The 26,476-nt window shown below is 38.5% G+C and overlaps 5 protein-coding genes across 5 annotated transcripts; 4 read left to right on the forward strand and 1 right to left on the reverse strand.

Annotated features, from left to right (window-relative positions):
- Positions 1-66: 66 nt before the first annotated feature.
- On the forward strand, positions 67-3,238 carry LOC114134123 (syncoilin). The gene is made up of 5 exons (XM_028000446.1): positions 67-269; positions 461-931; positions 1,804-2,214; positions 2,289-2,413; positions 2,490-3,238. The coding sequence occupies exons 2-5, from the start codon at positions 467-469 to the stop codon at positions 2,551-2,553; spliced, it is 1,065 nt and encodes a 354-aa protein (XP_027856247.1). The 5' UTR covers positions 67-269; positions 461-466; the 3' UTR covers positions 2,554-3,238.
- Positions 3,024-7,976, reverse strand: LOC114134122 (histone-binding protein RBBP4). Its single transcript, XM_028000445.1, has 11 exons — positions 7,824-7,976; positions 7,217-7,364; positions 6,084-6,229; positions 5,826-5,999; positions 5,614-5,729; positions 5,379-5,539; positions 5,175-5,301; positions 5,006-5,083; positions 4,504-4,638; positions 4,317-4,427; positions 3,024-3,570 (listed from the first exon to the last, which is right to left on the reverse strand). The coding sequence occupies exons 1-11, from the start codon at positions 7,837-7,839 to the stop codon at positions 3,508-3,510; spliced, it is 1,275 nt and encodes a 424-aa protein (XP_027856246.1). The 5' UTR covers positions 7,840-7,976; the 3' UTR covers positions 3,024-3,507.
- A 377-nt stretch (positions 7,977-8,353) lies between these two features.
- Positions 8,354-12,973, forward strand: zbtb8os (zinc finger and BTB domain containing 8 opposite strand). The gene is made up of 7 exons (XM_028000449.1): positions 8,354-8,539; positions 8,783-8,807; positions 8,901-9,022; positions 11,564-11,646; positions 11,857-11,909; positions 12,213-12,249; positions 12,371-12,973. The coding sequence occupies exons 1-7, from the start codon at positions 8,458-8,460 to the stop codon at positions 12,455-12,457; spliced, it is 489 nt and encodes a 162-aa protein (XP_027856250.1). The 5' UTR covers positions 8,354-8,457; the 3' UTR covers positions 12,458-12,973.
- A 291-nt stretch (positions 12,974-13,264) lies between these two features.
- On the forward strand, positions 13,265-17,619 carry khdrbs1a (KH domain containing, RNA binding, signal transduction associated 1a). The gene is made up of 9 exons (XM_028000448.1): positions 13,265-13,565; positions 14,353-14,480; positions 15,097-15,213; positions 15,308-15,454; positions 15,542-15,666; positions 15,780-16,038; positions 16,113-16,189; positions 16,268-16,329; positions 16,427-17,619. Exons 1-9 carry the CDS (start codon positions 13,475-13,477, stop codon positions 16,534-16,536), a joined length of 1,116 nt encoding a protein of 371 aa, XP_027856249.1. The 5' UTR covers positions 13,265-13,474; the 3' UTR covers positions 16,537-17,619.
- A 1,422-nt stretch (positions 17,620-19,041) lies between these two features.
- Positions 19,042-26,190, forward strand: tmem39b (transmembrane protein 39B). Its single transcript, XM_028000447.1, has 9 exons — positions 19,042-20,254; positions 20,877-21,078; positions 22,578-22,797; positions 22,977-23,060; positions 23,200-23,354; positions 24,804-25,137; positions 25,229-25,416; positions 25,501-25,621; positions 25,827-26,190. Exons 2-9 carry the CDS (start codon positions 20,948-20,950, stop codon positions 26,058-26,060), a joined length of 1,467 nt encoding a protein of 488 aa, XP_027856248.1. The 5' UTR covers positions 19,042-20,254; positions 20,877-20,947; the 3' UTR covers positions 26,061-26,190.
- The last annotated feature ends 286 nt before the right edge of the window (positions 26,191-26,476 follow it).

Consider the following 26,476-nt stretch of genomic DNA (forward strand, 5'->3'; position numbering starts at 1 on the left):
ATAAAAAACAAGCTGCTGATGTGTATAAATATAGACTTTGATGCCACATAAGCTGGTCAAGACACAGTCTGCTCCCCTGTCACTGACACAGATCGTGATTCCATGAGAGTCCTAGATAGAGTTTCCCCTCCATGCCTCCTGTGTTATTAATAAATACAAAGTGATCCTGTGTTTTCCTGGAGACATACGGAGAGCAAAGAACTACTTAGCGCTAAAGAACAAACTCCACTCAAAGATTTTGAAACACTGGGGCTGGCATCTCCAAAACAGTGAGTAAAGTATACTTAATTTGTGTTGTTAATCATTTCCATGATTTGATCATGAGTAGAGAGAACAGCGGTTAGTCAGGATAATTAAGTATGTTAAACTGCCTATTTAAGAGGTGATTATTAAAACCGCTGACGTGATTTAAAGTTGATTATTTCTTGGTTAATGACTGTAAAGTTGTTTTGTGCTTCAGTTTGTCATGAGCAGAAAACAGCAAGTGGAGGATGGCAGCAACACAACATCCACTGAGGAATTACACAATGAGGATATTTCAAAACATGATGTACACATTGACTCTGAAACAGCCCTGTGTGAAACTACACTGCTCAACACACTAAAGATGAACCAGATGGGCATGAAAGCTCTGGGGGAACTTTTTGAGTACTGTATTCAGCAAGTGTTGGGTCTGGAGAGGCAGAGGGACAAGCTGATCCAGGAGCTTCTCGCTCTGAACGAACCTATGCTGCAGGTTGTGGAGCACCTCAGAGAAAAGCTGATGGCAGCAAGGAGGCTCCTCACTCTGGCTCAGCTGGATTATGTCTCCATGCACAAGGAAGTGGAGCAGGTGAAGAGGAAACTGTTCACCGCAGCCAGAGACTGCATCCAGAGTCAGGTGACGCTGGCTGGACAGGAGTACGAAGTGGCTCAGTCTGGTCTGACACAGGTCTGTGCACATCCTGTTCACTGTTCCTGAAATGTTTCTCTGATTCACAATTTTTAATCATTCTTGTTGTTGGAACTATTTATTCTTTATTTTTACTACTTTGAATTTTTTCCACATTTATTCTCAGTTTACTTTGTTTTTTGATTATTTGCCAAATATAATTGCAGGTTAGTAATTGTTTATTTTATTATTATTTTTTGTTGTTTTTTTGATTTCATTATTTCCTAAGCTAGATAGGGAGAACTGTGGGTGAACTTTCTATAAATATAGGGACTGGTATAGGAATAGTTTGATCTTTATTATTTGCTTGCCAACTGGAAGAAAAAATACAATCTAAAAAGCAAAAGTAAAATTTTGGACATTGGCTTATGGATTGAACTTTTATGTGATGTTTGGTTTGACAAACAATTGCCACAACACTTGTTCTGTGCATAATCATGTCTGTCTTTGGGAGATAAAGCAATGTAATTATATATAATTTACATTACATTTTGTAAAATCTTCAACTAAAGTAGCAAATAAGTGAAGATTACTGTCATTTTGTTTAATTTTTAGCAAAGTAAACTCCTTGTGCTCACACGCTTTTTGATGCCATTGTCATATTGCTGGAATTAGAAATTTTATTTTATTATATTTTATGTCCTGTTTTGGCCATAATAAATTTGTGCTCACCAGTTTACATTCGGCACCTTGCAAAAGTATCCAGTCACATTACAAGAACAGGTTTTATTGTAGACTTGTAAGTCATATAAATTTGTGGTCTTTATGTAGCCAAGTGTGAAACAAATTCGAGAGGTGTGAATATTTCTGTAAGGCACTATTTGTGCAAAAACTTACCGTATCTCTGCTCCTCATGCTCTGTTTATTGATAGGAGGAACTGAAGGCCAGTCTCCATGATCTGTCCCATGAGTTGCACCAGCTGCAGGATGACCACCAGAACCAGCTCACCTCCCTCAGAGATCAAGCCTCTAGACCGCGCCGGTCAAGGACCATGAGTGATGTCAGTCAGTGTCGGCAGGCTTCCATCAGGCTGCAGCGGAGGCTCAGCGGCAGCGTAACGGCACTGGAGGGCTGGTACGAGCCACGCATGGTAGCCCTGCTGAGGAGAAGGCAGGCTGGGGAGGAAGCTCTGAGAAACTGCAAGGAGCAGGCGATGGACCTGAGAGCCAGCCTGGCTCCTCTGAGAGAAGACATTCGGAGGCTGGAGGTGCAGAGATCCTGTCTGCTGAAACGGATCAATCTTATGGAGATAGAGAGGGAGGAGAGGACAGCACATCACAAGGTAGGACTTGTCTCTAGAGAAACATTGATGTTTAGAATGCAGTAAACTTGAAGGAAATTGGATTGCTTGTACAGGAAATAGTGGAAGAACTACAAGAGACACTCAGAGAACTAAAATTGGAGTTTGAGATTCAAAAAACCTTCAGGACTGATTTGGAGCAGCTCACAGAGGGCCTGAAAACAGAGCTCACATTTTTAAGGTAAATCTACATGAATCTGTTTTGCTTTAATTGAGAATCTGTGTGACAAATGACTGAAAACTGTTTTGTCTCGCAGAGGAAACGATGAACTGCATAACATTTCTGAAGAGGAAGAACAGTTATCCATTTCCAGAGGCTGAAAGCAGATCAAACCCCAGAGCAGCTTAAAAGTTTACATCATGGTCTTGGAGACCATGTTACTTTAAGGATGCATTTGAACCTTCCTGTGGACTGATCTACAAGAAACAACTTCAGTGGCTTTTAAAAGCAAAAACTGCTTCCACAACTTTGAACTTAAGCTGTTGCAGATTTTCTCCAATATAAGCAGTCAGAATTTTACCAGATTATGCTTCTCAGAATTAGACAAGTTTATGTAGTTTAAAGTTTGTATTTTTAACTTCAACACCATGAAAATTTAGTAAAAAACGAACACTAGTTTTTATTACCTTTTCTTTTGCAGCAGAAAAGAAAATTTTGTGCTGCAAAAATGCTGCAGTTTCTGCATTATGCTGACAGAAACTGCAGCATAATGCAAACATTAACATAATTCACAATTTATAGAACACTAAGTCTTGCCTCTAAAAAAAAAAACAGAAGTAAAATTCACAAATTTCTGTAAATATTTTTATTATGAATATTCTTAGATACACAAAAGCTCAGGTGCAGCACAGAAACAAAATGCAGAAGAAAACAAAACACAAACAAGTGACGACACAAGCTGGAAAATTCACCTACAAATATCAAGCAAATAAAAAGGAAAACCCTACAGTATGTACAATTGTATTAAAAATGGATCATTGTGAAAATGTTTTCTGCACAGCTAATGACAAGAAATAAAACTGAAGACAGCAGACTGGTCAGTGAGGGTTTATTTACAAACCACGGAGGATCTTGAAAAAACTAAATGGTATCTAGAAATCAGACTGAAACCGATGTAATTTGAAATGCATCACAACACGTTAATGGTGCAGAAACTCTTTTAAACACGTTTCTCTGAGATGTATTTGAAAATGTTTTGCTGCTTACGGAAGCAGATCTGAGAAAGTGATCCATTTTTAACAAGCAGGTCAAAAGAAGCGAGTTCAATACTGGACTCATGCCTGGACCTCTGAATCTGCAGCGCCCTCTGGGTCTTCATCGTTGTAGATGTTTTCAGCCTGTGCAAGACAATTCACAGATTTACTGTTTATAATAAATGTAATAAGCTAAAATCTACTAGTTGAGACAATAATGTATTAAATTCCATTCTAAGTTTTACCATAGTCTCCACATCTACTCTTTTAAACAAAGAAAAAAAAAACATGCAATAATATCACTTGTGATAAGTAAACCAATTACAATGTTAATGTTTCTGCTATAGTTTCATAGGAAACACCTCAGATAATAAGCCGTCTACCAAGCTATTGGATAAAAACTAGATGTTTTATTCCCACATCAACAAAAACATCTTATTGATAGTTTCTGCATTGAAACAACTTTCTGTGCTGCAACCATCAAATCTCACCAAATGTATTACCGCCCAGGTGGTCCTGCCTGATATTTTTATTGAGTACAGTGATGATAATAATATAATGTACAATATAATACAATATAATAATAAATGTGAAATGTATTATGTAGGAACTGGAAAACAGTTACTACGTGTTTTCCAGACTTCCTACACATTATCCATGCTTGATATTAGGAACAAGCATAGATGAACAAACAGATTGATGAAAATATACAAGAATTGACAGATGGATGGGTATAGATTTACAACTGAATGGATGCAAATGGAACAGGATGTTCCAAGTAAATAAAATCTGAAATTCAACTGCTTTTCCAGAGCTGTAAAATGTATAAATCTATTGTGCAGGAACCCTGAGTAACTCAGGATGTGACGTATCCATCAGTCAGGGCTTACCATCTGCCACACTTGCATGATGTTGTCCTCTGACACCGAACAGATGACCCACGGCTCGTTGGGGTTCCAGGAAAAGTCTGAGATCTTAGCTGTGTGTCCGCCATGGATGAACTGGGAATGAGAGCAGGAGTGATTAGCACACCACCTACCACTCAACAAAAACCAGAATCTGTGAATGGCCGCTCACCAGCAACTCGGGAGGACCATCCTCAGCGTCCTCTGGCGACTGCTCTTCTCCGATCTTACTCAGGTCCCAGACATTGAGCCGCCTGTCGGTGCCGCTGGAGGCCAGGATCGTCTCATTATGAGGAGACCACTGAACCTGTGAGTAGAAGACAGGAGAGTGGGGGGAAAAGCCTCTTAAAAATACAATATTTTCATAGTTGGACACAGATCACTCTACCACTGAGCCACACTGCATACACGACGTTTAATATCACAAAACAGACTGTTTTTGTGTTTTTTTAAATCTAGAAAAAAAAAATTCACATTCCCTTACTCAGTGAGCATTTATTTAAAACACATTTGATGCTATTTGTTTTTTGAATTAACGCTAACCAATATTATTACGTATTTGCACATACGTTCCTCATCCACAAAATAAGTTTAGAAATTCAGCACTACTGTGTTTTAAGATGTTTTCATTTCTTAAGAATTAAAAAAAGTAAATAAATAAGTGTAGATTTTACCTGAAAGATCTCATCCTTGTGAGACTCAAATGAATGGAGTTTCAGCTTCAGGTTCCTCAAGTCCCAAAGAGCCACAGTCTGCAAATATAAAAAACAGAACCAGAGCAAATTGAAACAGGACTTAAAAGAACAAGATGCCATTTAAGAGTTCACTAGAATCTCATCCCACCTTGTCAGCAGAGCCAGTGGCCAAAATGAACTCACTGTAGGGATTAAAAGACAGGCAGTTGACTTCAGCAGTGTGAGCGTCCACTGCATGGCTCGGTTTGGAGGTGTTGTTTGACCTTGTGTCCCAGCTGTTCAAAAGACAAAATGACCTGATGTTCAGATAAAAGCCCAGAATTGCTGATTTTGTTCTAAGAAGGTCACATACATCATGAGTTTCTGGTCGTCTGCCACAGATCCGAAAAGGGATTCATGGAGAAGATGCCAGGAAACGTCCTCCACCACAGCAGTGTGGCCTGTGAAGATTGTTTTGGCATCTACGATCTTGCCCTCCTTTGGCACCGTGCTGATATCCCAGAGGCATATAGTCTAAAGAAGACAAAAAAAGTTAAACAGATTAAACAGATTAGTAAAGTTGCAAAGTCTTTAGTCGAGTCTCTTACATGGTCATCAGAAGCACTGAGGAGGCATCCACTGAGGTTTGGGTTCCAGGAGAGGCCATAGCCTTCCTTCTGGTGTCCCCTGAGTCGCAGGTCTGGGGTGCATTCTCCAGAAGGATCTATTATAGAAAATTAAACTAATGTTAAATAAATCTGTAAACTTTCAGAAGGAAACTGTGATACAAAACTCTAAATTGTTTCAGAAGGGCTCTTACCAGGTTTGGAGGGGTGCTTTGTGTAATCAAAGACCAGCACATCACTGGTGGGGGTTTTGGTGGCAATAATACAGGGATTCTGGGGCATATAGCGTGCTCTGTTCACTTCTCCCTCATGGTTGATCTTGATCTCAATCTCTATTTTTCCACTAACAGAGCCAAAGCCTCCAAACTCTGAAAGAAATAGCTTTATTTAAACTAACTTCAATTGGTGCAATAAGACTTTGTTATAACATAGTTTCACTGGATATTACTCACCTCCTTTCTCACTGTCATAGTGTGAAGCATCAAACTGGGCATCATCATTTGGAAGCTGAACACTGGCAATAACAAGGTGATTCTGCTCGTCAGAGGTGTGTGTCCCCAAAACCAGTCTATGCACACTGTAGTCCTTTCCCTCGGGTCTGTGAAGAACATGAACGCAAAATAAACACAATTAAATAGGACTGGGCAATTTGGCTCAAAAATAAAAAAAATTCATACCAAATTGTATTTCCTATTTATTTGTTTTTTAAAATAAAATACAAATGACAGAAAACTTGCTTTGATTTCAGGTATCCCTTCTAGGACTTGACTTGAATTCAATCTCCAACTAAATACAAGCTGTAAAACAAGAAGGTTGGCCCTCAGCGTGGTGACATCACTCTGAACTGTGGAACCCCAAGAGGTGCATTGGTGGAAATAAACTCAAAATTTTCCCAAAATTAGACCTTCATAAGCAGAAAAAGATTGATTTCTCATCCAGCCCTACATACTCATCTCAAATTTAATCAACAAAAGTCAGCAAGCAGATTTTTAGTTTTGATTCTCAAATGAAATTGATTATAATTTCAGTCATAATTCTAGATTTGCTGTATCATTTTCATTGTTTTCTCTTTTTTTCCACATCTGGAAAAAGGGTAGTTGATGGAAACAATGACAAAACCTTTTGTCTATAACATTAGTGATAATTTCTAATAACTATACAATATTGTTTACTTACGTTGTACATTTGCCCTTATCTCTGTCTCTTATTCTTATTTTTCAGTCTCCCAGCCTTACCATCATTTTGAGCATGCATGCTTCTATTTCCATTTAACTTGTTGATAGTGCACCTGAATTTCTTCATTGTGGAACAATAAGGAAAACTCTATTCTATTCTAAACGAGCATGTGACTGATGCAGAGATACAGTAGCCTAGGGAAATCATTTTATTACTCTCAAGTTGCAAACAATATTTCACAAAGTGAGCTCTGTAATGGATCCAAATATAAATGATGTCGGAAATTAGTGGAGCTCAGAAATGGAAATTGGAAGCTCCTCTAATCAAATCCTGCTTAAGGCCCCATACGACTTTGGACCAGCTGTTTCTGTATTGATATTTGTGAAGGTGTAGCTCATCTCATGCTCACCTGGTGACATCTGGCAGCCACTGAGCAGTCAGGCTGGGCCACTCCAGGGCGTGAGTCATGACCAGATCATAGAGGAAAGGGGTGTTCTTCTTCCAGATCTTGTACTCCTCATTGATCACCCTTTCCTCCACGGCATCATCAAATGCAGCTGCAAAAACACATCCATTCCACAGTGCTGTTAGGAAACAACTACAAACCTCACAGTAGCTTAGCAAGCTAGAAGACATCTGAGAATAACCATGTGGCATTTAGACTGCCAACTACCTACTTGTCATTAATATACCAGAACTATGGTAATGATTTTAGGTTATTTTCTGTGTTGCAGACGACAATAACACGGTAATTTATAGCAAGATAACTGTAGAAACACGTGTGCGTAACACACAGTCCCACATCCACCAATACATGATATATATTATTTCATTAAAAGTCCCCTTGTTACCAGCGAGTTAGCAGCTAACACCTAGCATGCTGCTCCGTAACAATGAAAGGAGATGCTGGCTGACGCGCCAACAGCCGCCGGTCCGATAGCTCTCGGGCTTTAAATCATTAAAAGCTGTGAACATTCAAAAATAAACTGCTAGTCCTGAACCAGTGGCATTCTTACCGTCTTTATCGGCCATTTGGTCTTAACTACACAGACAAGTCAGGCGAAAATAAGTATTTTTCGGGAGAGCACACAGAAGACAGCACGGAGCTCCGCAATGGCGCCAACTCCACAGAACACCATCAGCCAATCAGCATGCAGCAAAGCCGACAGGAAGTCCTTATGACATTAGATCCGGAAGATCCAAAAATGCAACATGGAAACTCGGAAATTACAAAATCGTGTTTAGAAAAGCCACACATTGTCTAGTTTTTAAAGTGTTACCCATAATAAGTCTTCCAAGCATCACCATAAAGCGTAACTATACAACATCTAGAAGCAACAATGAACAGTAACCCAAATCTTTCGAAGTCCTATCTTTCCATAATCAACGAATTCTTAGGATTTTTCACATAATGTGCTCTTTTTCTGCTTTTACTAAATCGTAATATGATTGTTATATTGGGATTAACAGCAGTCGGGTATATCTGATGATCATCGTTTGTTTTCTCCGATTTATTTTCAACTGTTATTTCGCTACATAAATTTACGAGACAAATGGTTCAGACATTGAATGCAACACTTTCTGCTTTAGCTCTTTTGACATGTTGTTGGCTAATTATAATTTTTACGTTTAAATCAACTTCCAGCTTCAATGGATGACCGTCAGCTAGACCTGACAGAGGAACAGAAAGCTGTTAAATCAAAATATCCTCCCATCAACAAGAAATATGAATGTAAGTCAGGAATAATCACGGAAAATGTTGGTAGCTTAGCTTGTTCCATGAAGTAAATAAACCAAGTTTTTTAAAAGTAATTTACACTGGATTTAGATACAAAAATGTATGTTAAAACATCTTAAATTAAGCATGTTACCTTAACGAGGTATCAAACATACATCCCGTGAAATAACTGGCCCTACAACTGCTTACCCTGGTCAACTGCAGTTCATTAAACTCATATCTCATGTTTTATTTCAGATCTGGATCATACAGCAGATGTACAGTGAGTGTTTTGTCTCCTGCGTTAATAAATGATTGTCTGCCTTGTGTCCAGTGATCACTTTGATTGTTCAATGTCTTTATATTTTTTTCCCAGAATTCACTCTTGGGGAGACTCCTTGGAGGAAGCTTTTGAGCAGTGTGCGATGGGAATGTTTGGCTATATGACGGACACAGAAACTGTGGAACCCATTGATACTGTTGAAGTGGAATCAGAAGGTGAGAAATCAGCAGAAAGCATGTTGTTCCTTGAGTTTAATGTGGTATACCAACGCAAAATAGTGAAAAACTGTTTCATAAAATGAAACAGTTTTCATGAAATAAATGTTTCATTGGGATGGAAATTGATAGGTGCTATTCACTATTGTTTTGGTAATTAAAATTCAAAGGAGGGCTGCCTCTACTCCAGTGCTTCTGATTTAAATCTAATGAAACGTGTTGCCTGTAGAATTCACCAGTATCATTATGAATACAACTCACTGAAAATATGAGAAAAATAAAAAATGGTAGCCATTGCTATATATATCAAGCGGGAGTTGCCCATGGCTACTCAGATACATATTCTGTTTTCGGTTACAAAAATCTTAAAAGCTTGAAAAAACATTTGCCATCATGTATTTCCTGCTAACCTCAAACAAAGTTGGAGATGCTTTCTGATGTTTTTTAAATGCATGCAAATAGGTTTCAAAGCAACTAAGAGATCTTTTTTGGCCAAATTGTATTAGTCAGGAGATGAAAGAAGACTAAAAAGTGTTAGACAATACCATGGAACATAGCAAGATATTCATCATCATCAAATGGGGAAAATATGCAATAATTACCATACCAGTATAAAAGCAATAAAAGATAAATACAATATAAGAAGAAAGCTGGTTTCAAGATGCCTTCAGCAATGTTGAACAGTTGCACTGGGGCAGGGGAGCAAGATGGAAACCTTTTTAAAGAAAATCTTGGTGCAACCAATCCAACAAGCATATTGGAAATCGGATGATCTGGTCATAATTGTGGTTCTAACTTCTGTTTGGTGTAAAATAAAATAAAAAAAACTGCAAATAATCACCCAATTATAGGGAGGCATAGTGGTGGCAGCATCATTTTTGCCAGCTTTTTTCTTATCTGGAATTTGCTTTAGTCAAGGTGGCAGGAATTATTAATGGAGACAAATATGAGTCAGTGATGGCACAAAATATCCATTTTCAGCTCTCTAGTTGGAGATGAATACATTCAAATCAACATAATAACTGCCTTAATTGCTCAGTGAAGTCCATTCTGTGAAAGTGCTTTGTGCTTATTTGTATGTAAAATGGGTAACTGCTGATCAGATCAATCTGGATCTAATTGATCTGATGTGATCTGATTATGTGAGTGGTTGTTGTTGGGCTTGTCCGCTAACATTTAAATCAGCCATGCATGTTAATACTTAAAGTGAAGTTTCACACTTAAACAAGAAAAGAAACCAAAACCTTTCTTTTAGTCATGGTTTGTAGCTGGGCAAAGTCATTTATCAGAAGACAAATATGGTTACTCTTTTTAAATCATAACGGCATGAGAAACTACCCATATTACACTGATCAGAAGTTTACATGATCCAATATTTAATACCGTGCATTGTTCCTTTAACATGAATGCCAACTAGAAGGCTTCTCTAATAGTTTTGAATGAGGCATTTTATTCTGTAGCCAATCACAGGTCCACTTGGCCTTGTGTCTCATATTGGAATGTGTTTGTCTTATGAGCAGCCTTCTGACTTGGTTCAAATGTTCCTCTATTCTTTCTGATAACATTTTTGCATTCATCTTGCCATCAAGTTTGACCAAGTTTCCTGTGCCTTTGTAACTCACACGTCTCCCAAAACGCCAGTGTTCAACCTCTGTAGTTCACAATGACGGTGGTGTACACTTTATGATGGGCCTTGTTGCCTTCTACCTAAAACCTTACCAGACTTTCTCCACTGTTTAAGAAGTTATGTTTTGTGTGTGTATTGTGTGCCTGTCAACATGGTAATTTGTCTTTTGGTTTTCACATTGTCTAATTTGTGTAATTTTACATTTTGTTTTATGTTACAACCCCCTCTCCTTCTCCATCAAAAGGCCTTAGCTTTTTCCAGGCCACAGTTATGAATAGGAAATGTGTTCCTGGTCTGTTTTTTTTTTTTGCACAGTACAATTAAGATATAATAATATGATTGGGACCATAAGATAAAATTTTGGTCCGTTTATTGTAAATTACTTTGTTTCAAAGGTTGAATTTTTGCGATAATGATTTTCTTGCCTTATTATTTTTTACATGGAGTCCTGTATGTCAGGTGAACGTTTTTGTGGGCTTTTCTGGCAGTTGTGGCAGAAAGTTGATGCCAGTGTACCTAACTGGAGCCCAGAAACTCTCTGATTAATTCTAATCAAACAGGTCACAGGTGAGGTTGATTAACATTAGGAGCCATAGAAACCCATGTATATAAAGCTGTGACTATAGTTTCTGCCCAAAACCTCCAGCTTATCTACACCTTTGACCCTGGTGTTTTTGGGCAGCATTTGTCGTCATTGACAATAAGTGGTTTCAGCCAATCTAATCCAATATGGAAGACAATATTATTTTATTTTAGTTCCATTTCTCTACAAAATGTCCTAACAACTAAAGTATGTTTGAAAAACATGATTTAAAGGATAAAACAAAGATATTAACTTTTGTTTTAATTAGCTTATGCATGATGTTTCGCAATCAATAAAGCTAAACACTGTTTGTATTGTTCTTTTTCTAAAGGTGAAGACATGGAGTCTCTTCTCTTCCATTTCTTAGACGACTGGTTATACAAGTTTTGTGCAGATCTCTTCTTTGTCCCCAGGGTGGGTCAACTTGCTACTTATTGCTATTTGATTCATTACTGAAACTTAATTATTATTTTTTATTAACTCTTTTCTTTCCTTCAAATCATTCTTGGTGTTGATCAGTACACTTGTTAGAATATTTCTTTGATCCTGCATAAGAAAATTGATAATGTCAGTAGCCATTTTTTGTGTTGTTTTGTGCTTAAATCTGTTGTGTCTGTTTATCAGGAAATCAAAGTTGTGTCCATTGACAGAATGCATTTTAAGATTCGATCCATTGGGTAAGTTTTGACTAAATTTGATTAAATTATGAGTCGTATTTTTGATACAATTGTTAGTTTTTCTCATAATTTTATGTCAGTTATTTTTTCATGGAATCAATTGCAACTTAATGGTATTTTTTAAGAAGAGTCAGGTATTTTTTCTTGTTATTGGAAATGTATTTGTCAATTTTATGGCGTTCATATAAAGACCATGTGTAATCGATGCAATAATTTCAAACAGAGCTTAGGTTTTACTGATTTTGGATGAAGACTACTGGGTACTGTGTGTTTGACTCGTATTGTTTCTAATGCTAATAAAAGGTGGGGTGAAGAATTTTCTCTGGCAAAACATCCACAGGTAGGACACAGAGGAGACGAGATCTTTACATATTTATATATCACTTTCATGTATCCAGTAAAAGTTAGAATAAACCTAATTAATCCTGTTATGCTCTTTGTGTTTTTTTTTTTTTTTCAAGGGAACCGAAGTGAAAGCTATCACATACTCTGCAATGCAGATCCACGATAAAGTAAAACCAGAAATATTTGCCATCATTGATATTTGAAGATACCTCTGAGGACAGACAACACTCCTGGTTCATTGGGACTATTCAGTCTACATATGCACATAATCAAGATTTTTGTTTTATTTCATACACTGATCATTAACTAGCAAAATCAAGTTTACTGCTGCTGATGAACTGTTTACTAATTAGGCCTGTCGAAGATTCATTTAATTAAAGGATATTGTCTTGTGAAATATAATGTAGAACTTTACACTAAGAAAAAAGATCTCTAGATAAACGAATTATGGGATATGGGTTATGATGAAAGTTGAAAATTATATTTTAATGCCTTTGTTGGAAGTATCACAGTTCATCTGTTATTCCATAAGTTGGAATAACAGATGAACTGCCTAAGTATCAATAAATGGTTTGTAGTTTGATGTAATGGTTATGGATGCCTTAAATTAAGTTATTACTTTTTTTTTTTAAATTTTGGTTTCTAATTCTTTTATTGTAATATTCTTGCCAAAATATTTTAATCAGCAGCTTTATTAAAGACAAAGAGTTAAAAACGTATCTAATAAAAATAATTTGACTCCTATGTTAATCATTATCAGCACATAAAATGTCAAGTAAAAAATGTTTATAAGTAAAAAGTATACATCAATCTTTCAAGAAATTGTTATATTTATAATATAAAAATAAACACACTATTACTCAATAATGTTTGGGGAAGGGAAACCCTCAAAGTAAAATAATAAAAAACTAAAATAAAAATGAAGCGGGAACCAAGCGGATGTCCCTGGTTGACTATGACGTCCCTTCCTCCCTTTCCTCTCAAATGCTGCTGCGCCATCCCTCCTTTGTCTGCTGAGGAGAGACACCGGCCGGGGTCGCCGCTTCGCAGTCTGCTAATAATTTTCCTTACCAAGATCATTTTCAAAAACAAAATAAGCTAAATAAACGCACTTAATTGGATAAACAAATAGCGAGTCAGTTTTGCTTCCAACGACTGCAAGAAAACCAAGCACCAGCGAGTCCGCCATAGTCGAGCCTTAGCAAAGAAAGAAAATCAAAATGGAAGACACTAAATACCTCCCTGAGCTCCTGGCCGAGAAGGACAGCCTGGATTCATCGTTTACACACGCCATGAAGCTCATCACTGCTGGTAATGCGATTATGTCATGTGTTATGCGACAGGGATTTTTGAAGAAAAAAAGTGTTTTATGTAGTTATTTTGACATCAACTTGTCTTTCGCGGCCAGGCCTGAACAATGGCGCATTAAAACACGTGGTTGGTGGACATTTGGGTCAGACCCCTTCTCTGGATTAACATGTTTAACTTATTTCTACGAGCCATATGAGATCTAATGAAACTTGATTACATAAAACATTTACATTTGTGTAACAATCGAAAGAATCGATTAGCTCATTGTAACTATCGCATCCCGATAAGCATCACAGCCCTTCATAGACGATACATATGAGGTTTAGGTTATTTTGTGCTTTATATATATGTATATTTATATTAGTATTATATATACTGTGGGGCTGCACAGTGGCACAGTTGGTAAGCGCTGTTGCCTTGCAGTAGGAAGGTCCTGAGTTCGATTCCCGGCCCGGGTTCTTTCTGCATGTTTGAAAGACCGTGTCTGCACGTTTATTTAATCAGTTTGCATTTTCTCCCTGTGCATGCGTGGGTTCTCTCCGGGTATTCCGGCTTCCTCCCACAGTCCAAAAACATGACTGTCAGGTTAATTGGTTAATTGGCATGGTTGTTGTGTTGCCCTGCGACAGACTGGCGACCTGTCCAGTTCGCCTCTAGCCCGGTTAGCTGGAGATCGGCACCAGCACCCCTCCCGACCTCACTAGGGACAAGGTTGTTAGAAAATGGATGTGTATGCATTTTAATTTATGCCTTAATAAACTCAATAAACATTTATTCTTTATTGCAGAGATTGAGAGGATCCAGAAAGGAGAAACCAAGAAGACACCAGAGAAGGAGACTTACCTGGACCTTTTTGCCACCAAAACTATGAAACTAAAGGAGCGAGTGCTCATCCCAACCAAGCAGTATCCCAGGGTATGCATCAGCTGCTGCTACAGGATTTCTTTGCAAGGCCATACTATTGAGATGCTTAGCTTTAGGCATTTAAAAGGCTTCAATTTTCCAAAATTGATTGAAAAAAAAAATAATTGTGTTTTGCTGAAACTGTTTTGTTGTATGTTGAGGTAATTGAAGTAAAATGCACCAAGCATATGTCATACAGTTGTCTAAAACCTGTTGTAACTATCATGATGCCAAGTGTAAGAATAATCTGAAGATGAGTAGCTTAAGTCTAAAAGTGCTGGTCTGGCATGTTATGTGGCATGGTGAGAGGTCCAACAAATATGCAAAAAACATTTTTATAAACGTTACATCCTGCAGCTTTACTTGTTTTAAATTTCCACACTGAAAAATCTACTGACAGAAAGGAGAAGCAGTGGGATCAAAAGTCTTTAAGTGTCCTGTCCTCCGTCTCATCTGAATCCTGCTCTGCTTCTTCCATAACCTCTCCCACTGGACCTGCAACTTCAGTGTTGCTGTCGTGCATGTCTTTGATTTCTGCATGAGCAGTTCTACTGTGTTAATGGAGAAAAAATGTACAGATTAATGTTCCATTGACATGCTGCTGAAGGATGTGGACGTTATTCTGCAGGTCAACTTTGTCGGGAAGCTTTTGGGGCCTCAAGGCAGCACAATCAAGAGACTCCAGGAAGAGACAGGGGCAAAGATCTCAGTTTTGGGGAAAGGCTCAATGAGAGACAAGAATAAGGTTTGTGCATAGAACTATTTTTTTTCTTCCTTTGCAGCTCATTTCAGAGGATGGAATATATATATTTTGATAAACTATATGCATTATTTTTCAGGAGGAAGAGCTCAGGAAGGGCGGCGAGTCGAAATACGCTCACCTGGCCATGGAGCTGCATGTGTTCATCGAAGTTACAGCACCCATACCAGAAAACTATCTGCGCATGGCTCACGCCATGGATGAAGTCAAGAAGTTCCTCATCCCGGTTAGTGAATTCTTTTATTCCATTAACCTTAATCTGCTCTTAATGCACAATTGTGTACCCTTTTAAACTTTTCCAATGTAACTACAGGAGCCTGGTGAGCATGACCCCTACATGGACCCTCAATTCCTGAATGGATCCCAAGATGGTTCTGGAAGGGGACGAGGTGGCCTTGGACGGGGCAGAGGTGGACCACCTGGTGCAGGAGGACCAAGGTGAGTGGAAGTTTGAAAATGTATAGTTAAAGGATATTAATCAAGTTTTATATATATACGTATATGTATATATATAAAACAATTTTTTACAAAAATATATATCTATTTCCTAGGGGACGAGGGATGCCACGTGGAAATCTCAGAGGAGGGATGCGTGGAGGAACTCCCCGTGGCGGAATGTCTCGAGGAAACGCGCCCAGAGGGGCCCCAGCCGGTAGGGGCGGACCACCCTCTGCTGCAGCTAGAGGGGGGTCCTCTGGCCGCTCCAGGCCGCCTGCGAGCGGAGCGCAAAGGATGCTCCCCGCCGCAGCCCTGTCCCATCAAGCAGGACCTTCAGGGTCACAGCCCAAACCTGAACCTTACGATGAATATGTAAGTGTCAAAGTGAATAAAGACTTATTTTGATGGCCATGTCTCTTATTAAACGTACTATTTTTTCCATTTAGGGTTCATATGAGGAGTCTTATGCTGAGCCTTCCTACGAGGGATATGATAGCTATTACAGTCAGCAGCCTGCTCCAGCGTAAGTCAAATTTAAGAGTTTTTCACACTTTCTTTTTTCCTTGAATGCGTTTTCTCATTTCTTAATTTTTGCCTTCAGCGATACGGAATACTACGATTACGGACACGGTGAAGCCCAGGATCCATCATATGAGAGCTACGGTATGCTTCTCTGTACTTTTGAACCACTACAGTCAAAGTGGTCCTGTGTGTGACGCTGTGAAGGTTAATTGTGCTTTGGTGTGTGTCCTGTTTGTAGGTCAGGGTGAATGGGATAACTCGTGGTCCGGCTCCGGGGCCGGAGGCAAAGTTCCCCCGACGCGGCAGTCCAAGGGTTCATACAGGGAGCATCCATACGTCAGATACTGAACAACTACCGGTAGAGAGTTGCTATGGCAACTGTCTCCCGATTGTAACAGGCTTAACTTTTCAAAAAGTAATTTCCCTTCTTGTTTGTTCCCCCTTTTTTTACGGTTTATTTTATGTTTGTGTTTTTTTAAACTTGGAGACATTTTGTTGGATGTACCAGAGTACCAGATAAGAAACACGAGGAGCAGAGGGTTTTTTTTTTCCATTGTTTATCTGTTTCCATTTAAATGTTTCAGTTGCGTAGTAAGGAATTAGTTACTTAAACTTAACAAATGGAAAAAGTGATATTTTAGTGATATTTGATGGCTTTTTCAGTTAATGATTAACTTTAAACTGTGATTGTGGCGATTAAACTCTTATTATATAGGCTGCATTTCTCAAAAGTCCTTCATGACTGGACATTAATTGCTCTTAATGCTTCAGTGTAATTTTATATATACCTAAAACAAATTTAAACACAGCCTTCAATATTTTGATCTGCATCAAAAGTCTCATTATTGTATACAACATTGCCAATCTAGTTTTCTCCTAAAATATAGAAATCCGTCTTTCTGCCACCTTTACAATTGGTATATTAAGCTGTTCTATAACGTGCAAAATTATACTGATATAAATTCTTGTTAAGTTTGAAGGATACAAGGCTGCAGCCACCTCAATATTTTGTACATAACCTTAGGATAACTGTGTATGGTTTAAGTCGTGCCGTCTCCAAAATGCTCAATTCTTGTGTACCTTTTTGACTAAATAGGATACTAAACATATCCCAAAATGTTTTTCTGCAGTGCGTGTTTCAATAAAGTTTCTAGTTTCATTTTAATCAATCTAAACTTGGTATTTTTGCCTTTATTGTACCAAAGGATTATCTTCACTTTGTGAAAATGGTCCTCAATGGCTCCCCAATGCTGATTAAACTTGTATGTTTACACGTTTAACCTGACCACAATTTGAAAAATACCAAAAAAAAAAGGGGCAGCGTTTGTTTTTTTTCCCATCCAATGACTTTACCTTCGTCTGTTTATCCAAACTAAATGGCACTTGTAATGTCACCTTAAAAAAAAACACGTAATAAAGCTCATTACTTGAGATTATGTGCTGCCAAATTCATGTTTGACTTGACAATGATGCAGTGCTTTAACATGTATTGTCATTAATCTTTAGTTAGTGTATCTCTCAGAGCTCTCAAGAGCGCAATGTATCTCCAGCCACTTGAAAATGACTGAATTTCAACAGTATTCCCCAAATCAAGCTTGCAGGGATCTTACTTGACTTTGATGCAAAGTCATGCTGGCTGCTTTTTATAAAAGAAAAATATCGCAGAGGAGAGGATTCTAAAAGCCTAAAGGTCGCCACAAGAAGGTAAAACTAACCCCAACACTCATTTATTAGATTTGTTCTGTTTTTATTTTATTTTCTGTGCAAAACATGTTTAAGTAATGCAAGTCATCCAAAACATCAAAACCATTAAAGTACAAAATTATGCTGTGATATTCAGTAGTTTATTCCGAGCAAAATTAAGACGCACAAAACGTATCATGTGGTTGTGATGCAACTCTTGCTCAAATAAAACCAATAATTGTTTCATTCCACTCAATACTTATATCCATCTTGGTTATTTCTGTAGAATGTAGTTTAATGAAAATGAGTAGCTGCACTCAAAGCCTTAAAACATTCCATTAATGGGCAAAAACTCTTCAGCTCGAGTTGCATGATACTTTTTATTTAGTATAAAATTAGTTTTGCATGTTTTGTTGCTCACTTGGTGTATTTGGACATTTGTGTGTTCTGGATCTCATTTCTTTTTCTCCTTTTAGGTTATCAGAACTGTGTTGGTGCAGTTGATAGATTCAACTCCAGCAGCTCAGGCCTGTAAGGTCAGTTGGAAACGAACAAAATCAGGTTTTGATGATTTATGAAGTTTGCTGACTGTTGTTGCTGTGCTCTGCAGGTTCATTTGAAATTCCCTGCAAAGTGAGACCAAGCAGGCTTCCTGTGAAGGGCTACTTGGACCAAATGCTGTCCAAGTGAATGAGTCTGGTTTGATGGCTGAATTTCACCTCTTCTATGAATGAGGTGCTTGAAGAAGTGTTGCTGAAGCTTGGAGTGGCTTTTTTAATTTTTATATTTGAATCCAAACTTTGGGGTATGACTCTTAACTTCTTGAAATGTTTTACAACTCATTTAATCATGTTTTGTAGAAAAACAAATCTGAAAATAAATTTTTTTATTTATCAGTTGTGTTTTCTTTAAAGTCTCTTTAGATGTTGTCAGTTGTGAGAGTATTTGCCTTTGCTTTTTCTCCATTTTGTCCACAGAAATGCTTAGGATGTCAAAACGTTTTAATATCAGATGCATTATTCGATTTTCTAGCACAGTGGTGACCAAAGTTGGTCCTCGAGGGCCGGGATCCTGTATGGTTTAGTTCCCTCCCTGGTTTAACGCACCTGGATCCAATGATGGCTTGTTAGAAGGCCTAAGAAGAACATTGACATGCTGAGAAGGTTGTTTCTACCATCAGGTAGTGCAGGATGCCAGCCCTTGAGAACCGACTTTGGGCACCCCTGTTCTAGCAGCATAAACATGGAGTTCATAACAGCAGCAAGCTCACTTCTAGAGTGGTATAGTCAAAGTTCAGATTATTCTCTAATTTGAATACTGACTTTTTTTTTCATGCATAGAAACATAATGTGGCTGAAATTATTCTACAGTAATGTTTTTGACAACCATCACAAATACCTCCTGGTGGTTTCTGCAAAGGATGAGACAACTTGCAGTTGGTATATTTTCCGCACTGTGTCAAATTTGGTTGAATAGTGGTCTGATTTTGAAACTGTCAATTGAAAATTGCTCTATTCAGGTTATCTCAAGTATGAGAAGCAAAAAGACATGTAAAGGAGTACATTTTCCCAGCTTTGTGCACATACACCTTGGTGTGATTAGTTTTTAGAGGGTTTATAGGTCTTGAAAGTATTTTTCAGCTCTTGAGAAAAAATTGACAAATATGGAAGCATGGAGATTTTTAATTTCTAAACTGAATCCCTTGTCAGATTTTTATTCCTGAGTTTATTAAGCCAAACTGGCTGTGTTTATAAAAGCTGCAGTTGATTACAACAATGTCAACTTTTTCCTGATACCATGTGCATGTACTGATTGGAAAACTGTCAGCCAAACGCAGCATTATTTGAAACGTGCAGATAATTCAAGCCAACCAAGTTACTGATTTGTTCTCAAAATGTCAAGAACGTTGCAAAAACTGGTAAATGTAGAAACAATTGTACAAAGTATAAGAATTTGTTGGAAAACTGGATGGAAAGAATCCAAAAACTCAGTACTGAAAAGGCTCACTTCAGGGAACACAATATTTCCTGCTCTAGTGTTTCTGGCATAAAAGTGGAATGGACAGCAGCATAAAACAGAATTATTTCAAGTGGTATCTATAATTGTCCATTTATCTATGTATTACTGAAATAACCTATTTGATAATATTTGGTATTTTAATTGGTACATACTGGTGTTGTATTAATAAGTGTCTGAATGGCCCTTTAAATAACTCCTCCTCCCACATTTAATATCCGCGCCCCCACCCACCAGCGACTTGCTTCACATCAACAATGAGTGTCTTGGCTGGTTTCAGTGCAAAAACAGCCAGTGTTTTGTTAAATCTGACAATTTAATCCGTTATCATTTAAACAGACGAGCTTCCTACTGACCACCCGCCGCGGTAAGCGCATATTTTCCTCCGTAGTCTTGTTTACCTGAATGGTAGCCTGCTAGCCAGTTAGCTTTCTGTTAGCTTAGGCCTGAATCTTGATATTTAATCAAGCGTGGTTTTGGCGGAAAGACAGGGGGTCTCATTGTTGTGATCCATGTTGTTCCCCCTCTTGTTCTAAGGATATCAAATGCAAACGACCCGTGGTATATTTTCAAAGCAGAAAGACAGCAGTTGTAGCTGCGTTGCTAACGTGTAATGACAGCTTCCGCAAAAGCTGCAGCCAAATTTGGGACGCTATGCAGCTTGAATAAACCTGTTTTGCACCACCAACATGAGGCTCTATGCATGCTTATTTTGCATGAAATATTTCTTGTCATTTAGTTTTGTTGGATATTTTCAGGTGCTTATAATGGCAATGACCCCTTTTAGGTTGTAAGGTAGTGTTTGTTTTGGCTCTATTTGATGCAACCGCTGAGCAATGTTTTACAAGGAAATTATACATGAAATGATAGGACGTACGCACACAACTAAAAATAAATGTATGATTTTAAAAAAATGTATAAGCTGCATATTCTGCACGATTGATTCATTCCAGTGTACTGCTACTGACTCACTGCCTTAATGTAAACAGGTGCAAGAAAAGAGAGTGGGAGTCACGCAGCTAGACAGGAAGCATAAAGGTGAGCAGTGGGTGTCTTTGCGATGGCCGGTGGAAGGAGAGGGACGAATCGGACCACCTACTGCAGACCTCCGTTAAGCAGTGATCCAGGCTCCGTCAGCAATGGCAACCACACCACCAGCTCTCCAGTCACGGGGGTGCGAAACCGTGCAAGGCAAGTCTCCTATTTTATCTTCTCACCTCATCTGTGCTGCACAGTTCAGTTCCTGCCAACTGAAAAACTGCACACGACTTTGCAAAAGTGTTTATACATTACAAAAACAAAGCACTTTATTAGAATGTTACACGAACTCTGAGAAGCATATTATACTTTTAGAGTAAAGGATCATTTTTGGGAGTAGTGTGTCATGTGTATGTACTCTGATACCATTAAATGATTTTTACTGTAGTGTGTTTCAGATGTCACATATTAGAGAATATAGTTCACATGTACTCTCTCTGTAAATCCGGCTATTCGGTAAAGGACTGAAGTTTGGTTGCGAACTCTAGTAAACACGCAGCATCATGCAGCCCAAAGAGCTCAGGGATGAAGTTGTGGAGAAGTTTAAGGTAGGGATCAGATCTCAAGCTTTCAGTATCGCTTTTTAAAGTGATCATAGGTATGGAAAGACTGTGGCTCAACTTCAACTGTCCATGACACGACTTTCCAGCTTTTTTTTTTTTCTCCTCCCGTCCAGGGGGACTTTTTGTGGGCTCTAGCGTCCCTTATATGAAAGTAGGCTGACAGGAAAGGGGGAAGGAGAGGGGGGAAGACATGCGGTAAATGTTGCCGGGTCCGGGAGTCAAACCCGCGACGGCCATGTCGAGGACCCAAGACCTCCAAACGTGGGTCGCGCTATCTCCTACGCCACCACAGCATGCCCATGACTTTCCAGCTTGACAGACAAGTTTGGGGAAGGAGAATATTAATTAGAGCCAAAAGATCAATGATACATCTGAAGGAGCTACAGAGAACTACCACTCAGGTTGGAGAATTTGTTGTTAGGTTGACTACTAGTTGTTCACTTAACAAAAGTGGCAAGAAGAAATTGAAGGAAAGTCAATGGGAAGTCAGGTTTCCAGTTAGCTGCAATGCATGCAGGGATTACAGTAACCATTGTTTACTTATCTAAAGGCACAATCCACATTGATCCGTCCATTATGTCAAAACTACTTTATGCTCCTTCATCATCTTGAGAAAAAAAACATCTGCATACTTCAACATGGGGGTAGAAGCATTACGTTGCAGGGATCATATTCGCAGGAGTGACTCAGTAGTTGGTCAGAGTTGGTGGGAAGATGAACAGAGGTAAAAACATAGTAAACCTGTTAGAGGTTGCTAAAGATTTGAGACTGGGGAGGAGGTTCACCCTTCAGCCAGACCATGACCCTAAACACACAGCCAGATGTACTTAGAATGGCTTAGAATATTCATGTGCTAAAATGGCCCAGTCAAAGTCCAGATTTAAATTGTATTACGAATCTGAGGTACGCGTTTTCACAGACACTCCAGTATAATTACAGTTTCTGGTAGAGAAAAGCCCTCAAATCTATAAAAGCAGTGAAAGCTGGTTCTATAAAACATTGACCGAGGGCTGCTGAAAACAAATGCAGGATGCAGTCCAGGTGTTCAAGTGGTATGATTACTTTTTAATGCTCAGGTTTTGCCTGCAGAAACGGTTCTGGGACCTGCATGTCCAGCCCCCCGCTCGCCGCTCAGACTGTAGTTCCCCTCAAACACTGCAAGATCCCCGAGCTGTCCATGGATCGAAACGTGTTGTTTGAGCTTCACCTCTTCTTCTGCCATCTGATCGCCCTGTTTGTCCACTATGTCAACATCTACAAGACTGTGTGGTGGTATCCGCCGTCACACCCTCCCTCACACACATCTCTGGTCAGTATGCACAAATTACATTCTGCAGATCACAAACTTCTATTTTGTTTACTTGAAGAATTTCCATTTTGACTTGTGCAAGAAATGTATAACCTCAAAACTTAAAAATAAAATTGTAGATGTAAAACGAAAACCCAAGTAGTTTAATGATAATAATTAATCAGTGTTGTTATTTGCAGAATTTTCATCTTATTGATTATAACATGCTGGTGTTCACAATCATCATACTGGCAAGAAGGCTGATTGCAGCAATTGTAAAAGAGGTAAGTTTGTTGTTTGGTGGAGGATGATAACAATGTCCATTTTTGGCATTTATGTGGTTAATAGCTGCTGTTGTACAAACATTATTTTCATCTGAGCATAACTCTGCCTATGTCTGACCATGGTTTCCTTTTCCTGCAGGCATCACAGAGTGGGAAACTCTCCTTCCCCCACTCAATATTTTTAGTGATGGCCCGGTTTGCAGTACTAACATTGACAGGCTGGAGTCTTTGTCGGTCCCTCATTTATCTGTGCAGAACCTACTCTGTCCTCAGCCTACTTTTCCTTTGCTACCCGTAAGTATTCTTAAAAAAAAAAAAAAAAAAAAAAAAACTTCAAATTTTAGACCTGTAGGACAGTTAGTCTAATATGAGTGAAGGCTATGACTTAACAGTTTCCCTGTGTTTCCTTGACCCTGTGTTCATCTGAAGCAATAAGTTGAGTTCTATGTTTTCCCAGTTGATGCTCCAGCTGCTGTTTCCTGTCATTACAAGTTTTAATCCATGTAACTATTAAGTAACTCTAGTTCACCCAAAATGTTTCTGGGTGATTTGAGGGGGCAAGTATTGGCTTTCAAGCTTTGTTTCCCTACAGTGTTGGCTATTATCTCCTAAGTATCATATTGAATTTCTTCATATAAATTATTGAAAAGAATGAGTTAAATATTAATAGTTTGATGAAGTTTGAAATAGATGCTGAATGATTTAACAGTTAGCTCCTTGCATTTTTGATGGATCTTTATTACTTTCGATTACCTTTTCAGTGTTTGGAAATATTTTCTGACATATTTAGCTTCTGGCCAGAATAGAGTTAATGTTGCTATAACAACAACCCAAATTGTCACTGGTTTAAATGTTGCTAAAAAGCAAATTAAACGGGGACAGAAAAGCAGAACGCAATATCAATGACTTGGTTTTTATCTATATTTAAGATGACTGGAAATTTTCTTAGGACTCCATACTTGAAATGTTAACACATTTGATTTATTTGACAGTGGTGTTCATTGATGCATTGGTTGCTATTCATCTGTTACTGTCTATTCATTTTTTTCTGTGGTCTCATAATTATGATCACATTAATTTTTCTGAAAATGATTTCAGAAATAAATGACTAAATTATTTCAAAAGACTTTACCCGTAATAACTGCTTTACAAACAAACTTACTTCTGGCTCTACAAAATAAAATAAACTTCCTGTTATGTTTATCAGAAATTCAACATTTTCTCTCATTTACAAGCTTTACTGGCTTGTTATTTAAGCATTTATAGCACATCTAGGCACATTTATGCTGTTTACGAAGGTTTTAAAAGTCCTTTATAAAATAGTTAAGGTTTGTTAAAGTAAAGGAATTTACAATTTTGTTTAGATTAGGTAAGCTTTATTGTCACCAAGGAGCAATTTGCTTTGCAGACAGCAACAATTGCAGATAAACATATAAAAAAGTAAGAAGATAAACACATTAATAGTACACACCACAACATCAATGTAGCACATGTTACAGTCATATATCACCATACTATGTTTCAACTTGTCTCTAATTATGCATGAGGTCAACACTAACAGTCATTAGTGCTGTATATGAATAAATTAGATATTAACATGTTACCTTTGTTAACATAAATGTACATATGTGTTTCCAATGGGCTACAAAACACTTTTCCCCTCTTAAATCCCTTTTGATACCATTATCGCCATAAAACTGTGAAACATTTCAAATATCTAACGGTAGGTGTTGGTTCCCACAGATTTGGAATGTATATCCCGTTCTTCCGGCTGAGCTGTGATTTCCGGCGAGCGGGTTCTCTCTCGCCGATCGCGAGCATCGGCTCCAAAGAGGTCGGCAGCGTGAGCCGCGGCAGGGACTACTTCACCGTGCTGAAGGAGACGTGGAAGCAGCACACCAGCCAGCTGTACGGAGTCCAGGCCATGCCCACTCACGCCTGCTGTCTGTCACCTGACCTCATTCGAAAAGAGGTGGAGTTTCTGAAGATGGACTTCAACTGGAGGATGAAGGAAGTGCTGGTCAGCTCCATGCTCAGCGCGTACTATGTGGCGTTTGTACCCGTTTGGTTTGTAAAGGTAAGATTCTGTTCAATCTCGGTATATTTTTCAATACAGCTTCCTTGACGTGAGAATATTGATATAATTCTTCGTGTGTATGGTTCTCTAGAGCACTCAGTATGTAGACAAGCGGTGGTCCTGTGAGCTCTTCATACTGGTATCGGTCAGCACGTCAGTCATCCTCATGAGACACTTGTTGCCGCCTCGATATTGTGACCTCCTTCACAAAGCTGCCGCCCACCTGGGCTGCTGGCAGAAAGTTGACCCCTCTCTCTGCTCCAATGTCCTTCAGCACATGTGCGTACTCCTGTTTGATTTTACCTCAATTCAGACTAATTTCTAGACTAATGAGTCATGCTGTGTTTTGTTTTCCTTTCACAGATGGACTGAAGAGTACATGTGGCCACAGGGAGTCCTAGTAAAACATAATAAGAATGTCTATAAAGCCATGGGTCACTATAACGTTGCAGTTCCCTCGGATGTTTCCCACTATCGCTTCTATGTGAGTCTTACTGGAGAAAGAGATTTTATATTGAATTAATTTTAGTTTTAAAAAGAAACCACATTACCTTGCAAAAATATGCATACGCTCTATATCAGTGCCAGCGGGTCAAGAGACTGAAATTATGTAGACGTTTGAGGCTAAATGTGACAAAATGTGAATTTACACATTTCAACACTAACCTGTCCCATTTTTTTCCCCCTAGTTTTTCTTCAACAAGCCTTTACGAATATTAAACATACTCATCATCCTTGAAGGTGCCATGATTTTTTACCAGCTCTACTCGCTCATTTGCTCGGAAAAGTGGCATCAGACGATATCGCTGGCCCTGATTCTCTTCAGCAACTACTACGCCTTCTTCAAGCTCCTCAGAGACAGAATAGTCCTAGGAAAGGCATACTCGTTCTCAAACAGCTCATCGGACCAAAAAGTCAGCTAAAACTCCAGTTGTCGTTGGTCACAAGATAAACATGCCTAAGAGTTCTGTATTTTTTCTACAAGCCAGATTTGTGTCAGTTTTGTTCTGAATTGCCATAAGAAAAATAAATATTTTTGTATTACTTTAAAAAGTGTTTCATATTTATTCATTCCTGACTTTAAAACCTTTTATAGAAAACTCTGATGTTCTTGAATTGTTCATAGGTTGCGTAGATTTGAACTTAAATCAGAAAAAGTTAACTGCAACACAGGTGCAATGCAACTATTGACAACGAATTTTCATTTTCAGACTGTTGGTATGCTGCACATTAATACTTCACGTCGGAAACATCTTCTTTTTCCTGGCTGGTTAATGTAGCATGAAATTGTTGAAGAGTAGATTGAACCGCATTAAGGGGACAAAGTGGAGACAGAAGC

Source organism: Xiphophorus couchianus, chromosome 19 (assembly GCF_001444195.1).
Source record: "Xiphophorus couchianus chromosome 19, X_couchianus-1.0, whole genome shotgun sequence".
Classification (NCBI taxonomy): Eukaryota; Metazoa; Chordata; class Actinopteri; order Cyprinodontiformes; family Poeciliidae; genus Xiphophorus; species Xiphophorus couchianus.

Bases quoted from the DNA above. Each gene is read 5' to 3' on its own strand.
- khdrbs1a (XM_028000448.1), top strand. From the start codon at position 13,475: ATGGAAGACACTAAATACCTCCCTGAGCTCCTGGCCGAGAAGGACAGC. The intron at 13,566-14,352 runs GTAATGCGATTA...TCTTTATTGCAG, and splicing joins CATGAAGCTCATCACTGCTG to AGATTGAGAGGATCCAGAAA. The intron at 15,667-15,779 runs GTGAGTGGAAGT...TCTATTTCCTAG, and splicing joins CCTGGTGCAGGAGGACCAAG to GGGACGAGGGATGCCACGTG.
- LOC114134123 (XM_028000446.1), top strand. From the start codon at position 467: ATGAGCAGAAAACAGCAAGTGGAGGATGGCAGCAACACAACATCCACT. The intron at 932-1,803 runs GTCTGTGCACAT...GTTTATTGATAG, and splicing joins CTCAGTCTGGTCTGACACAG to GAGGAACTGAAGGCCAGTCT. The intron at 2,215-2,288 runs GTAGGACTTGTC...TTGCTTGTACAG, and splicing joins AGAGGACAGCACATCACAAG to GAAATAGTGGAAGAACTACA.
- tmem39b (XM_028000447.1), top strand. From the start codon at position 20,948: ATGGCCGGTGGAAGGAGAGGGACGAATCGGACCACCTACTGCAGACCT. The intron at 23,061-23,199 runs GTAAGTTTGTTG...CTTTTCCTGCAG, and splicing joins TTGCAGCAATTGTAAAAGAG to GCATCACAGAGTGGGAAACT. The intron at 25,622-25,826 runs GTGAGTCTTACT...TTTTCCCCCTAG, and splicing joins TTTCCCACTATCGCTTCTAT to TTTTTCTTCAACAAGCCTTT.
- LOC114134122 (XM_028000445.1), bottom strand. The intron at 6,230-7,216 runs GTGAGCATGAGA...TGTTCTTCACAG, and splicing joins TGGCTGCCAGATGTCACCAG to ACCCGAGGGAAAGGACTACA. The intron at 5,540-5,613 runs GTAAGAGACTCG...TGTCTTCTTTAG, and splicing joins TCAGTGCTTCTGATGACCAT to ACTATATGCCTCTGGGATAT.
- zbtb8os (XM_028000449.1), top strand. From the start codon at position 8,458: ATGGATGACCGTCAGCTAGACCTGACAGAGGAACAGAAAGCTGTTAAA. The intron at 8,540-8,782 runs GTAAGTCAGGAA...GTTTTATTTCAG, and splicing joins CATCAACAAGAAATATGAAT to ATCTGGATCATACAGCAGAT. The intron at 11,647-11,856 runs GTGGGTCAACTT...TCTGTTTATCAG, and splicing joins ATCTCTTCTTTGTCCCCAGG to GAAATCAAAGTTGTGTCCAT.